Genomic DNA, 25,415 nt, shown 5'->3' with positions numbered 1-25,415 from the left:
TGAAAAAAAGAATGACATGATGAATAGACAGTAATCTGAAACATTGACCCTGCTTCTCTTTCTACAGCTGCAGCATGACCTGCCGAGTGTTTCCAGCATTTTTGTTTTTAATTTCAGATTTTCAATAAATGCAATTTTAAATTTCCATAAACATCGTTGCTCGGAGCATTTGGATCACAATTGTAGAGCTTATTGAAGCTTAGTATACAGCGCCAACCCTTGTGGCTGTGAAATACCGTGAGGTGTTCAGTCTATTCATTAACTGAGCATAAGCATGGAACAAATAAGACACAAAATGCTGGAATAACAGCGGGTCATGCAGTATCTCTGGAGAACATGGATAGGTGATGTTTTAGTTTGGGACCCTTCTGTAGACTGATTGTGGTGTGGGGAGAAAGCTGGAAGAGATGAGGGGGCAGGGCAAAGCCTGAGGAGGGGGAAAGGAGAAAATCTGTGCAAATTCAGGTGGAATACAGGGATGAGATGGAGGAAAATAAACATTAACTAGCCAATGAATAACTATTTGGAAGAGATATTATTTTATGGCCACTTTGATAACGTAATTGAGTTGATACGGTTGCTACGTCTGGTTGGTATGTGTACATAGTGAACCCACTGTGTACCAATCATGAAAGGCTGAAATTTACGGTAAAAAGGGAAAGCAACAGAGCTTGATGCAGACTTCAAAAAGATCTGGCTAAAGGTTAGCAATCGCTTCCGCAGTTGCAGGAATATGGTGTGACGTTACCCAACTGGCAAAGTAACCAACTTTCTGAAAGAATTCTTGCAAAGAGAAAGCCAGGAAGGAAGAAAGATAATATTTAATTAACCTTTCAAACACTACAAAGTGGTAACAATTGTAACATACATCTATGATTGGGATGGAAATTGAAATATCACAACTCACCATTCAAAAATAGTTTTGAAATATTCGCCAAAAAATTGCAAAACACATAAATTACGTTTTCTTTCATGATCTTTGAGAACACAAGGAAGCTTTAAATACAGTGTAAGCACAGACTTAGATCTCATACACAAAATCAGCAATAATATTGTGGTCTTGCAGTCATAGTGATGCAGCACTGAAACAGATATTTTGGCTAATCTAACATTGGTTCCATTGTGTATTCTCCCTAAATTGATATCAAACACACTCTCGACCCCCTCCCCCTACAGTAATTCTACCAACCATCTACAAGGCAGGGGCAACTTACAGTGGCCAGTGAACCCAACAACCCATATATTTGGGATACTTGAGAAAGCCTAAGTCACAGGTGAAAACCCTGGAGGTTAAAGGGAGAACAGACCAACTCCACATAGATAGCACCTTAAGGTCAAGATTGAACCCGAGTCACTTGTCCTGTGAGGTAACATATTCCAGCTACCCTAATGAGCTGCATTGTAATCTTTTACAATGACGCACGTTCATAAATATCTTCTGGTCACAACAGTGCGGGTAATTTTTCTTGATCTTGTCGTAGTGTCTTAGGTTATTGATTGATGTTGGGACTCAACCAATCAAACTGCTGGCAAAGCATAATGCGCAAGACACAATGTACGACAACAGTGTGGCACAGTGGCACAGCGGTAGAGTTACTGTCTTACAATGCCTGAGGCCCACGTTCAATCCTGATTATGGATGCAGTCAATGAAAGTAAGCATACAGGTACAGCAGGCAGTGAAGAAAGCGAATGGCATGTTGGCCTTTATAACAAGAGGATTTGAGTATAGGAGCAAAGAGGTCCTACTGCAGTTGTATAGGGTCTAATGAGACCACACCTGGAGTATTGTGTGCAGTTTTGGTTCCCTAATTTGATGAAGGACATTCTTGCTATTGAGGGAGTGCAGCGTACGTTTACTAGGTTAATTCCCGGGATGGCGGGAGCGGCGGCTGTGCTTGTACACTCTGGAGTTTAGAAGGATGAGAGGGCATCTTATTGAAACATATAAGATTATTAAGGGTTTGGACACGCTAAAGGCAGGAAACATGTTCCTGATGTTGGTGGAATCCAGAACCAGGGGCCACAGTTTAAGAATAAGGGGCAAGCCATTTAGAACGGAGATGAGGAAACACTTTTTCTCACAGAGAGTCATGAGTCTGGGGAATTCTCCGCCTCATCGGGGGGTGGAAGCCGGTTCTCTGGATACTTTCAAGAGAGAGCTAGACAGGGCTCTTAAAGATAACGGAGTCAGAGGATATGGGGAGAAGGTAGGAACGGGGTACTGATTGGAGATGATCAGCCATGATCTCATTGAATGGCGGTGCTGGCTCGAAGGGCCGAATGGCCTATTCCTGCACCTATTGTCTATGTCTATTGCTGTCTGTATGGAGTTTGCACTTTCTCCCTGTGACTTTTCTGCATGTGTTTCTCTGGGTGCTCTGGTTTCTTTCCTCATTCGAAAGATGTGCAGGTTTGAAGGTTAATTGGCTTCTGTAAATTGTCCCTTCTGTGTAGGATACAACTAGTGTAGGGCGATTGTTGGTCCGCATGGACCTATTGGGCCGAAGGACCTGTTTCCATGCTATATCTCTAAGCTAACTCACAAAGAAAAGAGCACTGCCTCCTCCTGCAGAATCAATGGGATTTATTGTGTGTGGATAGAGTTGTTTTGTTGTGATTTGATGTACTGACCTACCCACCATCGAAGGGATATAGTAGAAGCGCTGTCTCAAAAAGACTGTGGGCATTATCAAGGACCCACACCACCCTAGCCACACACTCATTTCACTCCTGCCATCATGAAGAAGGTATACGAGTGTGAAAAGCTTCTTCCCAACAACCATCAGGCTATTGAACACTATGAACTCCAATTAAACTCCGAACTACTGCCGAGGTTGCACTAGGGGCTTTGGGCTTTATTTTATTTTTGCCTTATATTGGGTTTATTTTTTTATTGAAGATTTTTTGCTTGCTCATTAGATTATCTATTGAGTTCTGTTTACAAATCTGTTCCCAAGCTGCTGCAAGTAAGAATTTCATTGTTCCATTCCAGTACATATGACAATACAACACTCTTGGCTCATGACCTAAACTATTGAATTCTGATCTTCTCCCCAAACAGTTCTGACAATGGTCTGTAGAAGCTGGCCTGTGGTAGTCTTTGGTGAGATACTGGTTCCAATTGTTCACACTGTTTTAAACTAGGATATATTGACAGCAGAAGGCAAACGTCAGTCCAAATTATGTGACACACAATAATCGAAACAGTAGTTATTTTGTGGAAGCGATTCATTTGCAAAGACTTTCTTGCTGCAAGTCAATGAAGTTTGAAATATGGGATTAGTGTGTAGAATAAATTTACTTTTAGCTCCTGAATTATTTTTATAAACAGAAGATACAAATCAAAATTATCAGCAAACATAATCTTGTGTTGTTCCTGGACCTTCCATCTACTTTGGAACTTGTTGACAAATACAAGTGATCAAAGAATAAAGCAGACGGATGAGAGAAACAATATAGGATATACAAATGCTGACACTGCTGGATTTATTAAAGTTAAGGGTGTTCTGAGAGCACTAGATTGGAAATGCAAGGGGAACAATTGGGGGTCACAAACAAGGGGACATATTGCAAAATAAAGGGCCCATCGTTTAAAACGGAGGCACATAAAAAAAAGTCTTTCCTCAGAGCAGAGTGAACCTCTGGAATTCTCTGCCCCTGAGAGGGGGTGGAGGCCAGAACTAGATATATTTAGTTGGAGATAGATAAATATTTGAAACATCAAGGAGCCAAGGATTACGTGGAACTAGCACAGAAATGGAGCTGAAGCCAACATAGATCAGCCATGATCACATTGACTGGTGCGGCAGGCATGAGGTGATTGGTAGCTGACTCCACTTTTCTTGAGTTCTTGTGTAAGTGAGTCACTGCTTCAGCTGGTTGCTGGAGAAGATGGAATTGAAAGGACAACCGTTGCATTTCCTGCCATCGCATGAGAAAGTCATAAGGTCATGTGATAGGAGCAGAATTAGGCCATTCAGCCCATCGTCTACTCCGCCATTCAATCATGGCTGATCTACCCCAACCTCCTACCCCATTCTCCTGCCTTCTCCCCGTAACCCGTATTAATCAAGAATACATCTATTTCTGCTTTTAAAATATCCATTAACGGCCTCCAATGCCTTCTGCGGCAACAAATTCCACAGATAATCACCACCCTGAGAAGTGACTAAAGATTAGAAAGCCCAAATCCATCCAGGGGATTTCCTGCTGGGGGTAGAAAGCATATACAGTGAAATTGTGTTACCTGTCAGAGTCATAGAAACAATTAGGAAATAAGTGCAATGGAGCATGTAAAGACCTGGCCATTTGGTCCTTTCATACAGAAATGCAGTTTGAGCCAGGAAGTGGCAATGATTATCCAGCCATTCATTGTGCTCACGGATGAAAATCGTCCCCAATAAATAAGACTCTTGAGATGCCTAATCACCTTGCCTTCTCCCCATATCCCTTGATTCCAATAGCCCCCTAGAGCTCTATATAACTCTCTCTTATATCCATCCAGTGATTTGGCCTCCACAGCCCTCTGTGGCAGGGAATTCCACAAATTCAAAAATCTCTGGGTGAAAAGGTTTTTTCTCACCTCAGTCTTAAATGGCCTCCCCTTCATTCTAAGACTGTGGCCCCTGGTTCTGGACTCGCCCAACATTGGGAACATTTTTTGTGATCAGATTGTTGTTGGGAGAGCATGAATCACAATGGCTATGAAAGGGATGGGGGTGTGGTAATTGGAGATCAGGAAAGTCTGGAGCCTCTGGGATTGAGGGAATATAGGATTTGCAGGAGTTATGGGGGTATCAGAAAGGACAAATATCTTCTGATGCATGGGAGTGGGGTCAAGACCATCAGCAAAGGAAAATCAGGGAATCTGAATCTCCTGCTAGGTGGGAATGGGGACTGTGTAGTTGGAGGAGATCCCATTCATGGGAATATACAGATCCTTTTTCTTCTTTGCCTTGCCTATTTAAGTGTGTTTAGGTGCTGCGTAATCAAAGTGATTTTATCTGACTACCTCCCCCACCAAATAACAAGCACCCACCACAGACTGGGAGTTCGAGTGACCTGTCTGGAGCACAGTAGGCATGGGAGGGTTGTTTTACAAGTGAGGAGGGCAGGTGATTATGGGTATGTTGTAGTGCACATGCTCTGCTGGTGCACAGCTCCGAGTCTAAGTTTAAAGTCTGTTGATTCCAGGGCATCCAACAACAGGTGTGACTAGTGGGATTGAAATCAAGGCGTGTGATAAAACACTAGTGCAAGCTCTTGGAAAACAACTTTAACAAGTATTCATTGTTATTCTTTGCTTCATTAGCAAGATGAACTATCCATCCCAAGGCAAATTGATCAATTCCAATTATGTTTCTTTCTCTGACAGAAGCATAAGCCAAGTACTGAAAAGAAACTCTCTGGTAATATTGAAACTTAATATCTCCCAACATCATTCACATAAAATTCTCTTGGAAACAGCCACATTTTAGTTATGTTTAAATTTTTGCCAAAAGACTAGCAATAATAATTCAACTGGAACTAATGCAGGGCTGATCAAACAGTTTTTCTTTCGCACATAATACCAACAAAACATAGATACTACTGTATCAAAGAATATTTCTGAATGTTATTACTTCTTACAATATTGATTAGATTTTCATTTAGTTTTCGAACTGTTATGCAGGCTCAGGCAGTTTTAAATGCTAAGCTTACAGCTATTTCAAAAATGGAATTGAAAGAACTTTACCATCTTCCTCAGTATATCACTGTTATCCCATTGCTTCAGGATGTATGGTCCGCCCACACTGTCTGTGTTCAGAAGAACAAGTCTGTGCTAAGGGTCAGCACTCCCCACTCATAACGATCAGCCACACACTGTAGGATCTCATCGGAGCAGCAAGCTTGAAGAATGCAGCATGACACGATGAATTCAGAGCTCTGTTGAGCTTAGAAAAGTGATTTGCAGTGGGAGAAGCAATGCATGAATGTGCCTCCTTCAGTGGACAAGTAGGCTGGTAAAAAGGGGAGGGAGTGGAGGAGGTCTGCAAAAATAAAGCTGTCTTCAGAAATTCCAAAAGCTTGAACCAGTTGAAAAAGCTTCAGTTGAACATTTCACTGAGATTTGAAGTACCAGTCATGGCTGGCAAAATCATGATTCTTTAAAGATTTCCAAATGCAAAGGTTTCTAAGAAGGTTTTCCTGGTCAGATAAGTTAACACTGCCTCATGCTTTATTGCGCAGAAGTCCATTCTTGCCTCTATTCTCACAGGATACATTAATCTTGCAGCAAATATTTGCACTTGTCATCGAGAACCCCGTGCTCCTCTCAGTTTTATGATGCTTGCACAGCCAGAAAAATGTGTTAGGTTCTCCCTTCCACATTGTAAATAAGCTTACAGCTTGTCCAAACACAAAGGCCCTTTCATATATCACGGCTTGCTTTTGTTTTGTGCCTAACAGCTGTAAAAAGCCCTAGATAATTCTGCAATATCTAACACTGAGTTTAGAAGTACAACTCCGTCTGAGCTACTGTGGCTCACTATGTCACAGTACAGACCGGCACTCCTCTTTCCACTTATTAATCCAGTGAATCACGCCCCCCTGTCTGCTTGCCAACATTTCCTGACAAGCGAGCAGGCTCCCTTTTCTGTGACACATCATGAAACTGTTAAAGGCAACCTCTGACGGATTTTATCTCAAAGAGTTTTAATGGAAACTTGCCATCTTCTTTGTGGTAATAGCATAAGATACAGAAGTTTGGACTGGATGGGATATATACTTTGTGGCAACATTTCAATACTCTCCCGAGCCGCCTCAGAACTAATAAACAATATGATCCGTGCAGTGTTTTCAACTCTGAAGATACACAGCTACTCCCGGTTGTGATGTTGCAGTTCTGTACTGTGTCTACATTCAGTTTTCTTGCACAACATTTTGAAATTTTAAAAATCAGCATTTAAAATGTTTTTAGCTTCTTGGTCACATGAACATTTGGCCTGCAACGCACATTGTTTAGAAACACAAAGATATTTGCATGCAGTTTCATACTGTAGCTGTTTCATTCTCTTCTGAATTTATTTTTGATGTCATCTTTCAACTCTCTTTATTTTTAAAATATTCTCCCCGCCTTTTCCCGACAGTCGCTAGAGTTCAGTTCCATTGGCACAGTTCCAAATCATAATCATAATGTGAAATCAAAACTAATATTATTTTCCACTTTTCCATCACTGAGCTTCACCAGAGTGAAGTGGTTCGGAGAAACTCTTTGCCACAACCAAGCAAGTTTATCTTGTTTGTAACTAGTGTTAGAAAATCCATTGATTTCCAATAAACTACCCATAATTGGGTGAGCATAAAACAATCCAATTCAAATAGTGAGACAGCCAAAGAATACAGGAAATGAAAATGTAAAATAACCTGCAGATGCTGAAAATCCAAAACAAAACAGAAAATACTGTGAAAAGAATCAACATGTCAAGCAGCATCTATGAAGTATCTTGTATCTTGTATCTATGAAGAGAGAAATGGTTATTGCCTGACATATTGAATGATTCCAACATTTTCAGATTTAAGGGCAACACGGTTGCGCAGCAGATATAGTATGGCCTCACAACTTCAGAGACCCAGGTTTGATTCTGACCTCGGGTGCAGTCCATGTGGAGTTTGCACGTTATCCCTGTGACTCAGTGGGTTTCCTTCTGGTGCTACGGTTTCCTCTCATGTCCCAATGATATGCAAGTTTGTATGCTAATTTTTGCGCGGTGAAAATGCCCCTAATGTGTAAAAGGTGAATGAAAAAGTGGGATACCATGGAACTAGTGTGAATGAGCGATTGATGATCACCATGGATTCAATGGACAGAAGGGCCTATTTCCGTGTTGTATCTCAAACTAAATATACCAGAGGATACAGGCGTGGCCAAAAGACTGGTGTGGAGAATTTCTCTGCATTTGTGAAAAAGTAGCAAAATATTTGGAATTAAACTTTAAATAGAATCAAGTCTCTACATAGAATGCCTCAGTGGCTCAGCAGATAGTACTGCAGGGAAATGGGTTCAATCCTAACCTCTGGTGGTGTAGATTCGGAATTTATACGTTCTTTCTGTGCATGAGTGGTTTCCTCCAGATGTTCCAATTTCCTCCCTCATCCCAAAAATGTGCAGGTTGTTGTATTAATTGGCCACTGTGTAGGTGAGTGATTGAATCTGGGGGTAGTTGATGAGACAGTGGGAAGAATACAATGGGATTAAGTATGATGAGTGTAAATGAGTAGTTGAGTTGGTTGGTGGGCTGAGGCCCAATTTCCGGATATTTTTCTGACACTATGATTCATAATTCCAGTGATCAGAGTTTGATCTCCTGTTAATATAGAATATGATGGTCACCTGGTTTCCACAGCATCTCAAAGACAAGTTGGTATGTAAATTGGCTTCTGCAAGTTAACCCTGGAGTAGGTGGATAGTAGGATCATCAGTGGAAACCTCAGGACACCATCTCCCACCATCTAGTTATCTGTGAACCCCATAATATTAATGCTGGAATTTGAGAATAGTAATACTGTTGATTATCGAGGAGAAATGGGTGGACATTTTACTCACACCATCTGTAAGGTGTGGATTAATCAATCTGAAGCAGATGTCCAAACCTTCAGCATATGGATAGACACAAAATGCTGGAGTACCTCAGCGGGTCAGGGAGCATTTCTCGTGAGAATGGATAGGTGATGTTTCAGGTCGGGACCCTTCTTCAGACACAGCCCGAAATGTCACATATCCATTTTCACGAGAGATGCTCCCTGACCCACTGAATTACTCCAGCATTTTATGTCTATCTTTGTGATAAAGATCTTTGGTATACAGTTCTTTTTTTTATTACACTTCAGCATATAGCATGGTTTTCATCATTCCCTGATGTAAGACAGTATCTGCTTTTGTTTCTCAGCTAAGTAAATAGTGATTAGCCTCACCCTTACAATATATTCAGAGATAAACTATTTTCAATGCTTCCTTTTTTTCACTCCCATTTTTTCTTTAATTCTACAATTCATTCTAAATAGTCTGGATTTTGTGGCAGGAGCTCAGTATTTCATCTATTATTCCTTGAACCTGTAGAAAATATCCATGTTGGCAAACTATTTTTATGCTGCCTCTGCTCTACCAAAGTGGAATTAAATTAATTCCGTTCTGCTTGAGAGTCTCTGTCATCCTCCACACCTAGTAACTGCAAGCTATTTACAACTGATACCAGCCACACCTCACCCCACCACCATTTGCAATGAGCCAGAGGCAAGGTTGGGAGCCATCAGCGTCAGGAAGAACGGTCCAGACATGGTTGTAGCCATGGTGACTGATGGACAACAACTAGGCACCTTTAAATCTGTTGTTCAATCACAGATCCTGTGATGAAACAGAAACATTCCTAAAAATCTGCAAGCATTCCACTGTAGAGGCACCTGAGCAGTTTTACTCATCAACTGAGAAAGGATTGTTGTAAAAGCAGAGCAGCTTCAAATCCCAAACCATGTCTGGAATGGATAGTACCTGTCAGTAAACAAATCATTTGAAAATCCTATACATTGCTCATCTATAACGCTGAAGCAATGTTTCCAAAGACATTTTGAGAGTAGAACTTCTAGCTAGAGGCCTTTTCCCTCCTCTTTCAGCCTCTACTGGTAATGCAGTCATACAGCCATGCAGCACAGAAACATGCCCTTTGGCCCAATTCATTCATGCTGAACAAAATATCCTATCTAAGCTAGTCCCATTTGCTTGTGTTTGGCCCATATCTATCTAAACCTTTCCCATCCATGGAGTTGTTCAAGTGTCTTTTAAATGCTATTATAAGACCTACCCCAACCACTTCCTCTGGCACTCGTTCCTTATACTGAGAAGCCAACACGTTCCAATACGCCAAAGCCTGTGGGCTCTCCGCTCCACCTGCCTTCAGCATTGAGGCCCAGCAGGCATCAGTGGTTCAAATGTATGGTTAATGATACCTCAACATTTTGAAACATCAGACAGACTTTGAGACTCAGAATCCTGGCAAGTGATGCCAGCACTCAACTCTTGGAGTAAACGCAGTGTGTTTCCACAAAATGGATTTCCACACTTGGGTTCAGTACAGAATCAACCTATTGAAAGTTTCACTTGTGAAAGGTTAGATTGAACTGTGTAGGATGAAAATCACGGGGAACACCAGTTGGACAAAGACCTACAAGAATTGAAACAGGAGGAACATTTATCATGGAAACTCACTGATTTAAATTCTGTCTCCTTGCATCTGAACGTATCCTGGAGCTTTGGAGTGATACTCCAGAAACATGAATTTTAATCCAATCCCATGATCTGGGAATATAAATTCAATATTATTTATCCAGAATAAAAATCTGTTTTCCATAATTGTAACCATGAAACTACCAGATTGTAAAAATAAAACAATTGTTTTGGTAAGCTCCTTTAAGAAGGAAGTCTAGTATTTTTACCTACTTATGATTCAAGGCACAGAACAATGTAATTCACTTTTAAATCAAATGACAAAAAACTATTTGGTTCAAAGGCAAAAGGGAATGGACAACAAACACAAAGCTGGCTAATGATGTCGCCTCCCAATGAATGAGTGAATGAATGAAACAAAAATTAAAAAGTTGAACTGGCAAGGATTCGCCCATTTAGCACCTATGATAAAGCAGGGCAGCTGGAGACAATAATATCTAGAACAAAGTTTAAGAGTGATTATTGACATAGGTTGAAAACTCAGGATTTGAATAAAGAACCTGCAGGATATGACACATTCAGAAAAGGCGGAGATGATAAAAGGGACAGACTCAGTACCAATAAAAGGAATCCATCTGAATCCAGTCGTGAAAAAGATTTTATAAAAGGTCAATTAAAATAATCTGCAGGCACTCTGATAAAGGAAGCAAGCAGAGAAAGAAAATGCAAATCCCATGATTATGACACCAGAATTAGTTGGCATGAAAAGGTAGGCAATGAGGCAGAAAGAGTGCACAGGACTACTTCCTAACCAAACAGATTTTAAAAAGTCAACAAAGAATTTACACAGAGATTAGAAATAAAAGCACAGGAGTAGCTAAGTAACAGAGACCACAATATCATTTGATTTAATAAGTGAGAAGGACAAGTATGATGAAGACCAAAGTATTGAATTGGAGAAAGGAAAATTTGAGAACTTGGGAAAATAAAATGTACAAAAGTATTGGCAAACGATTTCAAACAGCAGGGTAAATCTGACCCTTTTGATCTGTCCAGGAAAAATATATTCAATGAATAAACAAGAATAAATTAAACTGTAATGAGACTCCATGAATAAACAATGACATAAGAGAAAGATTGAATGTTTCAAAGAAGCTTATGCTAAGTGTACTAACTGTGTTTGGATGAGTATGTTAAAAGAACTAAATTAGGAAATAAATCGAAATACAACTGAAAGGGCAAGAGGAACTATGAACATAAGGAATATAACACAAAATAGTAACACAATATTTCATGTTCATATAAATGTAAATGGATTAGTCACGGCAGGAGTAAAGTTATTAGCAAATGGTTCCAATGTAATCATTGGATGAGAGGCAAGAAACTTTTGGATCCATATTTAACAAGAGGTCAGATAAGGGAGACATGATGGTATTAGATGAGATTATCAATAATATACATAGAATATAAAGCAGAGACAGGCCTTTTGGCCCATAATGTCTGTGCTGAACATAATGCCAAGATAAACTAATCCCTCCCACTTGTTCATGATCCATATATCACCATTCCCTGCATATGCATGTGTTATCTAAACGCCTTTTCAACGTCACTATTGTAATTGCCTCCACCGCCATCCCTGTCAGGACGTTCCAAGCACACAGCACCCTCGGTGTAAAATAAATAGTCTGCACATCTCCTTTATACTTTGCCCCTCTTACTTTAAACCTATGCCCGATAGTCTTTGACATTTCCACCCTGACTGTCTTCCCTATCTATACCTCTCAAAACTGTATATACTTCTATTAGGTCTCCCCTCAATTTCTGGCGTTCCAGAGAAAACAATCCAAGCTTCTTCAATTTCTTCCTGTAGTTAATACCCCCTAATCCAGGCATCATTCTAGTGAACCTCCTCTTTGTACATCTCCACATTCTTCCTGCATTGGAGCAAGCCGAACTGCAAACAATACTCGATATGCAGCCTATCAAAAGTGTCAGAGAGTTGCATCATGACTTCATGTCTCCTATACTCAATGCCCTGACCAATGAAGGCAAGCATACAATAGACCTTCTTTACCATTCCTTCTACTTGTATTGCCACTTTCAGGGAGCTATGAACTTGGATCCCTAGATCCACCTGTGCATCAATCTGTTTAGAATCTAGCCATTAACTGTGTGCCTTTCCCTTACATTCGACCGCCTAAATGCTCACAGTTGCTTGGATTAAACTCCATCTGCTGTTTTACCAGCCATTTCTGTACCTGATCTATATACTGCTGTATACTTTGACAGCCTTCCTCACTGTCTGCAACTCCAGCAATCTTAGTACCATCTGCTAACTTATGGATGGCTCAATTTTAATCATGTATTGTCTTTCCGCTGACTGGTTAGCACACAACAAAAGCTTTTCACTGTATTTTGGCACACGTGACAATAAATTAAACACAACATCTCCATTATATAATTTATATATCACAAACAACAAAGTTCCCAGCAGAGTTCTCCGCAGAACCCCACTGGTCACAATTCTCCAACCAAACACTCAGGACCACACCCTCTATCATTGATAAGTAAGTGCATCTTCAAACCCCGTGCATCTTAAACTTCTAGCTCAATCTAACATGGAGGACTTTATCAAATGTTTTGTTAAAATCTATGTAAACTACATCCACTGTCCCACCTTCATCGAACATCGATGTAATCTCCTTACAACAACCGATCAAGGTAGTAATACAGGATCTGCTACATACAAAGCCACTCTGACTATCTCTAATTAGCCAATTTTCTTCCAAAAGCGAGAAAGTCCTATACTGAAGAGTCCGCTTCAATAGATTCTTGACCACTGACATGAGTCCTGGAATCCCCAAAATTCTCTCTCTTCCCTTCTTAAAGAAAGGAATAGCATTGGCTACTCTTCAGTCCTCTGGGACCTTATTTGTGGCTAGAGAAGATGCAATGAACTTCATCAAAGTTCCAGCAATTGCATCTCTTGCCTCTAAAAACCTCAGATAGTTTCTATTTGGCCTTGGGAATTTATCCACCTCAATGCTCTTCAAGAGCCCCAACACAACTCCTTCATCTCAATGTCCTCCATGTCCTTCTCCTTGGTGAATACAGATGCAAATTACTCGTTTGGTATCTCTGAGTGCAAGCACAAATTCCAACCTTTATTCATGAGTGGTCTTACCTTCTCTCTTGTTTCTAATGTACGTTTAAAAAGCTTTTGGATTTTTTAATCTCTCACCAAAGACACTTCATGGCCCCTTTTGCCCCTTCTAATAGCCCACTTGAGTTCCTTCCTATTTACTTTATCTATCTATCTATCTATCTATCTATCTATCTATCTATCTATCTATCTATCTATTATATATATAAAACTGTGTGGCGGCCGGCTGGCTGTGTGTGTTTCTGCCTGGCTTGTGGCTGCCAGCCTTTGATTCGTTGCTACGCCAACACCCGACCCAGAAACACCCTAATTTTTTCCATTTCGGTAGAGATTTCACTTTTCATTCCAAGTATCCACTCCTCATTAAAATTTGTTGTGTTTATGTACACTTTTTTAATCAAATCCTTCTCCCCCCGATTGTGTCGCCTCCTGCTGGCCAGCGACCATAATGGCTGCTGGCACCTGCATCTCGCCTCAAAGACGCCATTTAAAAACAGCCGCACTGCTGATTCCTGAGCCGCTTGAGTTGGAGGACCACGTCTCCCGTGGGGGCTACGGGTACGGAACGGCTGCGCTGGGGGAGCAGACCCAACGGGTCTGCACTTGGTCTAGTATTCCTTAAAGGCCATGTCTGATTTCATCTTCCTAAACCTTATTGATGCTTCCTTTTTCTTTTTAACTAAATTTACAACCAATTTGGTCATCCAAGATTCTCTTACCTTGTCATTCTTATCTCTTATTGGAACATGCCGATCTTAAACTTTGATCAACTTGCTTTTAAATGACTCCCGCACATCCGATAAGGGCAAACCCAATGAAAACTGCTTCCAGTTTATGCTCCTACCCCCTATTAATTACATTGTAATCTGCCTTACTCATATTTAGTACCTTTCCCGAAGGCCCAGACTTATCCTGGTTCAAGATAATCTTAAAACTTATGGATCACTTGTGATCACTATCCCCAAAATGCACTTCAACTAAATCTCCAGTCACCTGGTCGGGCACATTTCTGCACACCAGGTTCTGTATGGCCCCTCCTTGAGGTGGACTAACTACTGTACATACTGTTTTAGGAAATCTTCTTGAATATATCTAATAACTCTGACCTGTATAAGCCTTTAGCATTGAGTACGACTGTCGAGATTGTGGAATTTTAAGTTAGCCATTACGACAACCCTGTTGCTTTTGCATCCTTCCATACTCTGCCTACATATCTGCTCCTCTAGCTCCTGCTAGCTATTGCAGAGGCCTACAGTAATATCCCTTTGGAGTGATTATACCTTTTGTTATTTTTGAGCTCTGCCTATATTATATCAGCAGATGAACTCTTCAGTAGCTTTCTCTGAGCGCCACTTTGATGTCTCATTCAGCATTTCTATTACCTCCCTCTCTATCTTGTCTGAAACATCAAAACCCTGGAACGTTGAGGTGCCACTTGCAACCAAGTCTTCAAAATGGCCACAACATCATAATTCCAAATGCTAGAACTCTAAAACTCTCCATCATCGATCCAGGTTCTAAATTCACCTGCTTCACTCATGATATTCCTTGCAATGAAGTAAACAGACTTGAGGCCATCAGTTTCACCATGTTCATTGATCTCTACCTTCCCATCAGTCCTTCCATTTGCTGACCTGTTCTGGTTCCGTACCGCCTGAAATTATAATTTCAACCATCCTGAGTAACATGAGCAAAGCTCCCTGCAGGATATTAGTCCCCTTCCAGTTCAGGTGCAATCTGACCCTCTTGTACAGGTTGTCTCTGCCCCAGTAAAGATCCCATGGCCCAAAAATCTGAATCCCTGCCCCATGCATCTCAACCACACATCCTATCCTTCTAGTCCTCTCCTAATCAGCACCTAGCACCGGGAGTAATTCAGAGATTACTTCCCCCGAGATCCTGTTTTTTAACCTTTTGCCTAACTCCCTATATTTATTTTGCAGGATCGCATCCATTTTTCAGTATAATAGTATTTAAAATAGACCAATAAGTATTAAACAAAACAATCACACCCGGGGCTGGATAGATTGATATGTTTTCATTTTGAAAGTAATCTCATAAAAGATAACAGGGTACTTTTACGCACATTTAATAATTAGTTAGTGCAGGGTGTGGTGCCATAGAACCGATAGGCATCTAAAGTAATATTTCATATTGAAGAAGTAAGCAAAATATGTCCAGTGAATTATAATCCAGTTAATTTAAGAACATTGGAAGAGAAAATAACAGAATCCTGCCCAATAGAGAAATAAGAAACACGAAGAAATACAAATATATAATAATTTAAACTAAATTAAAAAATGGAAAATCATGCTTGACAGACATCACTAAACTGTTAAAAAGGAAACAGATAACAAAGTTTGTCATAAAGGTATCCAAATTTACAAATTAACTCATTAATAGACAAATGAAAAAAGACACAAAGTGCTCAAGTAACTCAACAGGCCAGGCAGCATCATTGAAGCACAGCAGGAATCACAGAGGGAGCAGTGAGAGAGGGTCTGACACAAGGAACTGCAGATGCTGCATGACCTGTTGAGTTACTCCAGCACTTTGTGTCTTGTTTTGACACAATGTATGCCAACTAATCGGAAGGAAAATGATAGAATTTAATAATAGAGAAGTTATGTAAACCTTATAGTGAACATTGGCCAGACCACATTTGGAGTACTATGTACATTCCATTGAACATCATATAAAAATGATACAGAATTGCCAAAAACATCCCAAAGATTGTACCAGATGGTATAAAATCTTGGAGGGAGGGGAAGTAGCGCTGGGGGGGGATGGTGTGAGAGTGCCTTTACAGGGTGGATTTGAAGAGAATGGTTCCGCCTGAGGAGGAGCCTAAACCTAGGGGTTACTCTTTAAAAATAAGTGGTCATCCATTTAAGGTAAACATGAAGCAATTTATTTTCTGTCAAAGAGGCATGAGACATTGGAATTATCTTTCTCAGAGAGGGGGTAGAAGCAAAGTATGTGAAGGGAGAGGTAGATAGATACTCGATAAGCAAAATTGGGAGATATTGAAAGGTTACCACAGGTAGACTGGAATGTGGAACATTATTACAATTAGATCAACCATGATCTGGGGCCAGGAGACTGACTACTTTTTTCTAACGCATTTTTGGAAATACCAAATTATACCTGTCAGGAAATGATAAACACACTTGAAAAGTAATAACTTAGAGAAGATTTATAAGAGATCTTTGAATTTATAAGATGTTTTATCTGGGTCCTAAAATTGAAGATGTGCTCTACTCAAACTGTTACACTCCAGATACGCCATTCACTACGGGCGAACATGGAAAATTGCCCAGATATGTCCAGTCCACAAAAGGAAAAACAATCTAATCATTCCAATTACTGCCTCATCATTATATTTCCAATCACAATTGAAGCGCTGGAAGATGTTGTGTACACAGCTATCATGTGTCACATAAATAATCTTGTCACAAATGCTCACTTTAGGTTCAACTAAAAATACTGACTCTGAAACACACTGCAGCCTTGATACATAGATGCACACAAGACAATGGGTTACTAAGGTGAATCCAGTATGATCGCCATTAACATCAAAGCATCATCCGATAGAGTTTTGCAAATAAATAACATGAGTGAAAAATAATTAATGAGTGAGATTGAATGACAAAGCTCGACTCATAACTAGTAAACAAAAAAATGGCTGTGTTTGTGGAAGGTCAAACTACTCATCTTGAGGACTTGTAAGAGTTCTTCAGAGAAGATTCCTAGGACCTTTAGCTTCGGCATCAAACACATTCATTACAGAAAGCTAAATTGTTTCTGATATTTATGCAATGTTCAGAACTATACACAACCTAAGATAATTAAACAGCCCATGTCTAATGAAGAAGGACCTGAACTTAAAAGTGAAACGTAATGTTCATGAAATTTAAAATCCAGGCCACAGCCACCTCTGACAGAAGAGAGTGTGACCACCTCCCTTTGAGATTATTCTTATTTCAGGCCACAAATCCCCCTCTATTAACATTCTGGGGTACACCATTGGCAAAAAGATAAATGGAATACACACCAGCCACACTTAATGGCAAGAAAATGCCATTCTAGCTGCAACTACAAGATCAGAGGCTGGGTATTAGCAGATCAACTGGAAGAAATGTTGTGGATTTCCAGACATGAGTCACCCTGGTTTGTATGTGAATTAGAAATGGTGGCATCTCCATTCATCTGCTCTCTTTATCCTTTTTAGGTGGTGGACATCACAGATTTAGAAAGAAAAGCTAATGAACCCTTGGTGAGTGCATGTTGTAAATGGTGTGCATGGCAGCAAGCATCACATTAGTGATGAATGTAGAATATTTAAGGAGGATAAATTGCCAATTGAGCAAGTTAGGTTTTTGAACAGCCTTGAGACTATTGACTGCTTTTGCAGCATTGAAAGCAAACAACTAGCTTGAATTACATTTTCTTGTCACCAAGCAGTGTGATTGTATTGTGTGACAACATGCACTTAAAGAAGTTTCATCAACAGTACCTTCCAAATCTGAAACATATACCAATTAAATGACAGATATACAATGCTGGAGTAAATCAGCGGGTCAGGCAGCATACCTGTTGAACGTGGATAGGTGACATTTTGGTTTGGGTACCTTCTTCGGATTGATTGTAGGGAGGTGGGAAAGAAAACGGAGAGAGAGGAGGGGCAGGACAGAGCATGGCTGGTTATAGGTGAACACAGGCTAGGTGGGTATTTGATCGGCAGATTGTTGGACAAATGCCAGAGATGTGGAGACCAGAGATATAGATTGCTTGTGATTCCAACCAGAAGTACAATGGGAGCTGAAGAACGGAAGTAACATAGAAACATAGAAAAGAGGTGCAGGAGTAGGCCATTCAGCCCTTTGAGCCTGCACCGCCATTCAATATGATCATGGCTGATCATCCAACTCAGTATCCTGTACCTGCCTTCTCTCCATACCCCCTGATCCCTTTAGCCACAAGGGCCACATCTAACTCCATCTTAAATATAGCCAATGAACTGGCCTCAACTAACTTCTGTGGCAGAGAATTCCACAGATTCACCACTCTCTGTGTAAAAAATGATTTTCTCATCTCGGTCCCAAAAGATTTCCCTCTTATCTTTAAACTGTGACCCCTTGTTCTGGACTTCCCCATCATCGGGAATAATCTGTGTTTAAGAAGGAACTGCAGATGCTGGAGAATCGAAGGTTACACAAAAAAGCTGGAGAAACTCAGCGGGTGCAGCAGCATCTATGGAGCGAAGGAAATAGGCAACGTTTCGGGGTTTCGGCCCGAAACGTTGCCTATTTCCTTCGCTCCATAGATGCTGCTGCACCCGCTGAGTTTCTCCAGCTTTTTTGTGTAACCTTCGGGAATAATCTTCCTGCATCTAGCCTGCCCAACCCCTTAAGAATTTTGTAAGTTTCTATAAGATCCCCCCTCAATCTTCTAAATTCTAGAAGATTAACATACAATCCTGACTTGGAAATATCTCACCACTTGGGATGGCACTGTGGCGCAGTGGTAGAGTTGCTGCCTTACGGCGCCAAAAACCCTGGTTCGATCCTGACTACGGGTGCTTGTTTGTATGTAGTTTGTACATTCTAGCCGTGAACCGCTTGGGTTTTCTCTGGGAAGCCCCAGTTTGCACACACACATGTACAGGTTTGTAGGCTAACTGGCTTGGTATAAATGTAAATTGTCCCTAGTGTGTTTCTAATATCTCTAAACTTTATAAAATGAATCAATGCTGCATCACTATAGGCTTAAAACTCCATAGACCTCGCTATACCCTAGCACTGCTGGAGAATGTTTGCTAACAAGACCTTCAATAAACTGATTTAATGTCACTCCAAGGTCAATTAGGGAAGGACATCAAGTTTTGGCCTTGTCATCAATGTATATAATTCAAGAAAAGAATATAAAACCATTTCCAGCATCTTTGCAGTTGGTAAGAGTAAACAAATAGGAATCACTTCACCCAGAGAGAAGGACACAAAACATGTTCCCACAGGCTGTGATTGCGGATAGGACAGATGCATTTGAAGAGAGATTATGTAAACATTTGTGAGAGGAAAGAACATATAGTGTTAAATAATAAAATATATAAAGATACTCAAGGGAAATATAAATGAAATGTCAGCATTAAGGATTTGGCGAGGGCAGCCTGTATCTGAGATCTAGTTTACGCTCATTTATATAGCACTTTGGTTATTTCCAGCAATGTTCTGTTAAATGAAAAAAAGATCGAGGGAAGCATTTGAACACTGGGGGCCCTTTTACAGGCTATCCATGAGTGATTCGGGTTTGCATGAGGGGTGTAACTGATTCAAGTGAAAGCGTGAAATGAGAGAAAGTGAATCGTAAATGATTCCTTTGACATGTTTGCTCAAGGACTCAAGCAAAATCCCACTCTCCAGTGGGGGATATTACATAATGATCAGCAGCAGAAATCCTGAGTAGATTTCCTTCCTATCCCGAAGGTGCATATGGCAACTGGTACCTTTGTCAAGGTCAGTTACTGCAGTAGCAAACATGCAACTTTCAAGGTGGGTACCACTCACTCGTGCAATGAGGCGTTAACCTATAAGTGAGATTTTATCTTACGTTTTTTTTACTTCAGTTAACTCTATTTTTCTTTATCACTTACTTTTAGGTTTTTTATTCTCTCGTTTTCTATATTAGTTTTGATCCAGATACATTTTACTTGTCCTTTTATTTAAATAGTCTCCTTAGTTTGCTCTTCACTTAATTAAACTTTGGAAACTATATCACATTTTACTTGACAATAACACCTCATATTCCACTTGGATGGCTTATAACTCAATGGTATGAACATTGAATTCCCCAATTTCAAGTAATACCCCACCATCCCTCCTCCAAACCCTTCACTTTCTCCTGTCCCTATCCCCTTCCCGGTTCATACACATGTATCCAGCTATCTCTCACAATCCTAGTCAACCTGCTCCTTTTCCCATCCCCATACACTCATCCCCCATCCCATTGTCCCATCTTTCCTTAAATCCCCTTTTCCTGCCCCCCTATCCCATTCCACCCATATCCCTCCATAGATGCTGGCCTGATCTGTAGAGTTCAGCCAGCAATTAGTTTTCTGCTCAAGATTCCGGTGTTTGCTGTTGCTTGTATCTTCATTTTTTTCCTCAGTCTCTTTTTGTGTTTTCAGTTACCTTACTAAATTTTTATTTTTGTTGCCGCTTTTTCTGAACTCCTATACTCCTCGTCTCTATGGTTTACTCAGATTTTTCTCCTTGATTTCAATCTTGCCATAAATCCACCAAGGATATTCAAATCCAGCAAAAAGACATACTTTAACCAAGAAAGCAACAGTGTGGGGAAAAGAAAACTAATGATAGAGGTAAGTAGATTTCTGAGAAAGCCAATCAAATTCTGATTAGTTGTGTGCGGAGGCAGCAAGGCAAATGAACTATATGCAGAGACAAATGGAAACAATTATACAGAGGAAACAGCAGGGAAATTTACTAGCTCAGTGAATATGAATGTGTTGCAACATTTTAAAGTCTAACTTCTGATGTATTTTTAGAAGAGGTTTGCATTTAAAAAAACAGCCTTACATTTTTGTAGTAAACTGATATTCATGGAAGCTTTTGTCAAAGTGATTTTAACTTTTAATCTGCAATTTGTACTTTGTTTATCCAGGAACTCAGACACGCTGACCACATTTTTCCCCTTCCCTTTTTTTCCTATGTTTATTCCTTGTTATCCTTGATCTATCAGTGATGTTGCCAGCGCACTGTCCCTTGAGGTAAATTTGTGGCGATGCAATCCAGTATCACTCAGCAAATAACGATCAATTCAATAATGTATTTCCAAAATATTCCAATAAGTGTATAGTTGAATTAGGGGAAATACACGGCATAAGGATTACGTTGTTAAAATGGAGTTAACTGAGTGGCCAAACATAAATATACGATACAGTCAAAACAGAATGAGTGAGTTAGGAGCTCTAATGATTACATGAATTGGATTTGAGGGGATGGAATTTCATGTTTCTGGTTATCGCACTGAACGAAAGGCAAACAAGGAGTTGGGTGGACAGTTAGTTAATGATTTTATCAGAGCACTAGAACTTTAAGATTGTGTTTAAACAGACTCCATATGGATAGAATTAAGAAATAGGAAGGGAAATAGTTCAATTACCTTTAGCATTGTAGACCACCAAACATGGATGGACTGGACGGAAGTTCATCAGACAGTTCAGGGATATGCAAGTTCAAAAAGTCATGAATATTGGGTGATGCTAACACTCCCAAAAGAGTACAAGAATAAAGGAAGTGGCCTCTGTCAAAGTAGGAAGTACTATATCTAAGAATGTTTCCATAACCAATCCTCAGTTAGTTTGGCTCAAATGTTCAACTGCTCCTCTGAAAATTCCAAGTGGAATGCGGAAGTCTGAGGTGCCTATTTTCCTGCCTTCATAGAGTTTTAGGGAGGATTTTAAATTGACCAATATTCCTTCATAAAACGCGAGAAACGAATTAGGTAAATAAAATGAAGATCCTCTTCTTATCACAGTAAGCAGAGCAATAGCTGATGTGTCCTCAGTTGACACAGGCACTATTTCCCTCTAAGACTTTTGTTTTGGACGGCTTAGCTTATAACGACCAAGGCCTCCCCAAAAGTGGCTAGGTTAGCCATTTTTAATTGTAAGGGCCAGTTCTATAACTCATACTTTACCTTCCTTCCCAACACACTCATTTACTACTTTAGAAAACTAGGAGTAGAGTTATTTGTGGCAACCTGACAAAATACTAATGGGGCCAAAATACCATTAGACCTATATTTCCTAATCCTTTTTGCCTCTTACAGTATATTTCCCCCCTTTCAACCATTTTGATTTTACCTTGTAGCATTCATTAATCTCATCCTCACTTTACGTCCACTATTTGAACCATCTGCCTCCTTCCTCGTGGGAATCCATTCATTTCTTTGCACCCGTGTTCACTAATCTTCCTCTATTTTTTTTTAATTTCTTAACTGGCTTAAATAAGCAAACAGCGAAAGATGAAGATTATTTCATTAAATCCATTAATTTATCCATGTGGATAAATGTGAGGTTATCCACTTTGGGGGCAAGAACAAGAAGGCAGATTATTATCTGAATGGTGTCTGATTCAGAAAAGGGAAGGTGCAACAAGACCTGGGTGCCTTGTACATCAGCTACTAAAAGTAAGCATGCAGGTACAGCAGGCAGTAATGAAAGCAAATGTCATGTTTAGGTATAGGAGCAAAGATGGCCTACTGCAGTTGTAACAGGGCCCTAGTGAAACCAAATCTGAAGTATTGTGTGCAGTTTAGGTCTCCTAATTTGAGGAAGGATATTCTTGCTATTGAGGGAGTGCAGCGTACGTTCACCAGGTTAGTTCCCGGAATGGCGGGACTGACAAATGATGAAAGAATGGGTCAACTGGGCTTGTATTCACTGGAATTTAGAAGGATGAGAGGGAATCTTATAGAAACATATACAATTCTTAAGGGATTGGACAGGCTAGGTACATTTTGGGGGAGTTCAGAACCAGGCGTCAGGGTTTAAGAATAAGGGCTAGGGCATTTACGACTGAGATGACGAGAAACCTTTTCACCCAGAGAGTTGTAAATCTGTGGAATTCTCTACCACAGAAGGCAGCGGAGGCCAATTCACTGGATGTTTTCACGAGAGAGTTAGATTTAGCTCTTAGGGCTAAAGGAATCAAGTGATAAGGGGAAAACGCAGGTACGGGGTACTGATTTTAGATGATCAGCCTTCATCAAATATCAACTCTGACAACTCAATTATTGATTACACTTCAGCTGCCTCACTGTGTCATCTATGCATCTTTATTTTGATCGCCAACCAGTGATCTCAGAACATTTCTTAATTTTATCAAACATTTATCCCCTTTTCCAATTTGCCATCAAAACCACATTATTCTAACTCAAAAAAGTTTTGATTCCCTATCTCTTCTCTGTATTCCCTTCCCAATCATTTCTGGTACCTAAAGTTTCAAAATCTTCAAAAGCATTCATGGTCATTTTCACACTCTCCGAATCTGCTGATGATACCATAGCATCGTTTTGTCAAAAGTCTTGTTCGTAAACCTGATCTGTATCAATCTCCACTGGGCCTCCCTGCCTGCAAATTGACCTCAAGATTTTCACTCCCATTCCCCTGATATCAGTCTGAAGAAGGGTCTCATCCCGAAACGTCACCCATTACTTCCCCAGAGATGCTGAGTTACTCCAGCATTTTGTGTCTACCTTCAAGATCTTCACCCTCCCCTCACATTTAATCCTCCCAGTATTGGCTTACTCTTTATTCTCTGGTTCACTACTGGCGATTTCCCTTTCAGTCTCATGCCCCCATTGTTTCTAAATGTTTCTGCATCACTAACTTTTCCCCTGCTTTCTAAAGTTTCCTCAAGCCCAAATTCTTCATTACAACCCCAAAACAAGAATGAGGCTAATCTCAACTTTATTCAATAATATAAAGCAGCTGAAAGCAAATTGGCAGTCTGTTTCTAATCAACATTGACATTTATTTCCATAAAAGTCATTGTAAATGTTTTAAAAAATGCTGATGATTCATTATTGCCCATTTTACACCATAAAACAAAGATCAACCCCACTATCCTTTTTCCCTTCGGTCTAGTACCCAGCCATCTTTCACGAGACAAAAACATTACATGTTATAACAATACCCACACCTATAGGTAAATGAAAGCAATAAAGGAAAAAGTGGCAGTGAGTCAGTAATTGCAACAATAAATGAAGAAAGACATGAAAAGCATTTTTGAACACCTAGGTAAACTTAATTGCAGTTACATTTCCTCAGTGTACTCTCCTGTGACCATACCATATCTTGAAGAATTGTTGCATCTGTTGATTTAAGCTAAATAAATAGTCATTACTCAACAGGGATATATAAAAGGGCAGCCATCAACAAATGCTTTGTTAAAATCTATAAACCAACAATAATTTACAGCAAAATAAGTTATTCCTGATTCACTTATTGACCTCATATTCCGCCTGGGGACCTTGCGTCCGGATGGCATTAACATTGAATTCTCCCAATTTTGCTAGCCCTTACTGTCTCCTCCCCTTCCTTAACCCTTGAGCTGTCTCCTCCCACCCTCCTATCCGCCCGCCCTCGGGCTCCTCCTCCTCCCCTTTTCCTTCCTTCTCCCCCCCCACCCCCCATCAGTCTGAAGAAGGGTTTCGGCCCGAAACGTTGCCTATTTCCTTCACTCCATAGATGCTGCTGCACCCGCTGAGTTTCTCCAGCAATTTTGTGTACCTTCGATTTTCCAGCATCTGCAGTTCCTTCTTGAACAAGTTATTCCTGCTTTCCTTGACATTGTATATCATAATTTCACATGCACCTGGATTTATCTAAATAAGACATTGAAAGTGAACATATGTATAATTTAAAGCTTACATTGGGGTACCTGTGGGTAAAGTGGTTTCTCTACTCTTCTCATATCATTGGCACACTTGATCAAATAATTAAGGCAAAGATAGATAGATTCTTGATTGTCAGAGATTATGGGGAGAAGGCAGGAGAATGGGGTGAGGAGAGAAAGATATATCAGCCATGATTGAATGGCAGAGTAGGCTTGTTGGGCTGAAGGACCTAATTCTATTCCTATTCCTTATGGCCTTGTGACCTTATCATTTAAATAAAGTACTTTTTACTACTACAAAGAATGCAGAGTTCTTAACAATGCATCATTTGGCCATTTAGAATCCATTTGAACTATTTCAAAATCGTTAATAGTTAATAGGGAACTGTGGAGCATCTCACTTTTATTCCCATTCACACTGATAAATGAGTAACCTGGAGATGAAAAGGACCTCCCAATTCTGTAAGAGATTTAGATGTTAGACCAGACTTTTCATTGGAACTGTGAAATTAAATGTACAAAATCGTTCTAAGAGCATCTTCAATTTATAATTGCTTCCTCTGAAGTACAGCTCAGCTTTAAACATTGTTTTTCCTTTATCTTCACAGGCCTGATGTATATTATTTGCCATC

General features: G+C 40.1%; 1 protein-coding gene across 3 annotated transcripts in view; it reads right to left on the bottom strand.

Moving 5' to 3' along the window:
• Window positions 1-13,187, bottom strand: part of LOC129707401 (pleckstrin homology domain-containing family G member 4B-like) — a 121,459-nt gene extending 108,272 nt beyond the window's left edge. Inside the window, exon 1 of one of the 3 annotated variants that reach the window (XM_055652408.1) lies at window positions 5,737-13,187. In XM_055652408.1, coding sequence (XP_055508383.1) covers window positions 5,737-5,739 — 3 coding nt within the window. In that variant the 5' untranslated portion in view covers window positions 5,740-13,187. The remainder of the gene's footprint in view (window positions 1-5,736) is intronic. The other 2 variants (XM_055652406.1, XM_055652407.1) reach the window with 2 other exon arrangements.
• Window positions 13,188-25,415: the final 12,228 nt, after the last annotated feature.

Source organism: Leucoraja erinacea, chromosome 21 (assembly GCF_028641065.1).
Source record: "Leucoraja erinacea ecotype New England chromosome 21, Leri_hhj_1, whole genome shotgun sequence".
NCBI classification, from domain to species: domain Eukaryota; kingdom Metazoa; phylum Chordata; class Chondrichthyes; order Rajiformes; family Rajidae; genus Leucoraja; species Leucoraja erinaceus.
Note: the sequence above shows the minus strand (reverse complement) of the source record. Positions and strands in the feature narration are given on the sequence as shown.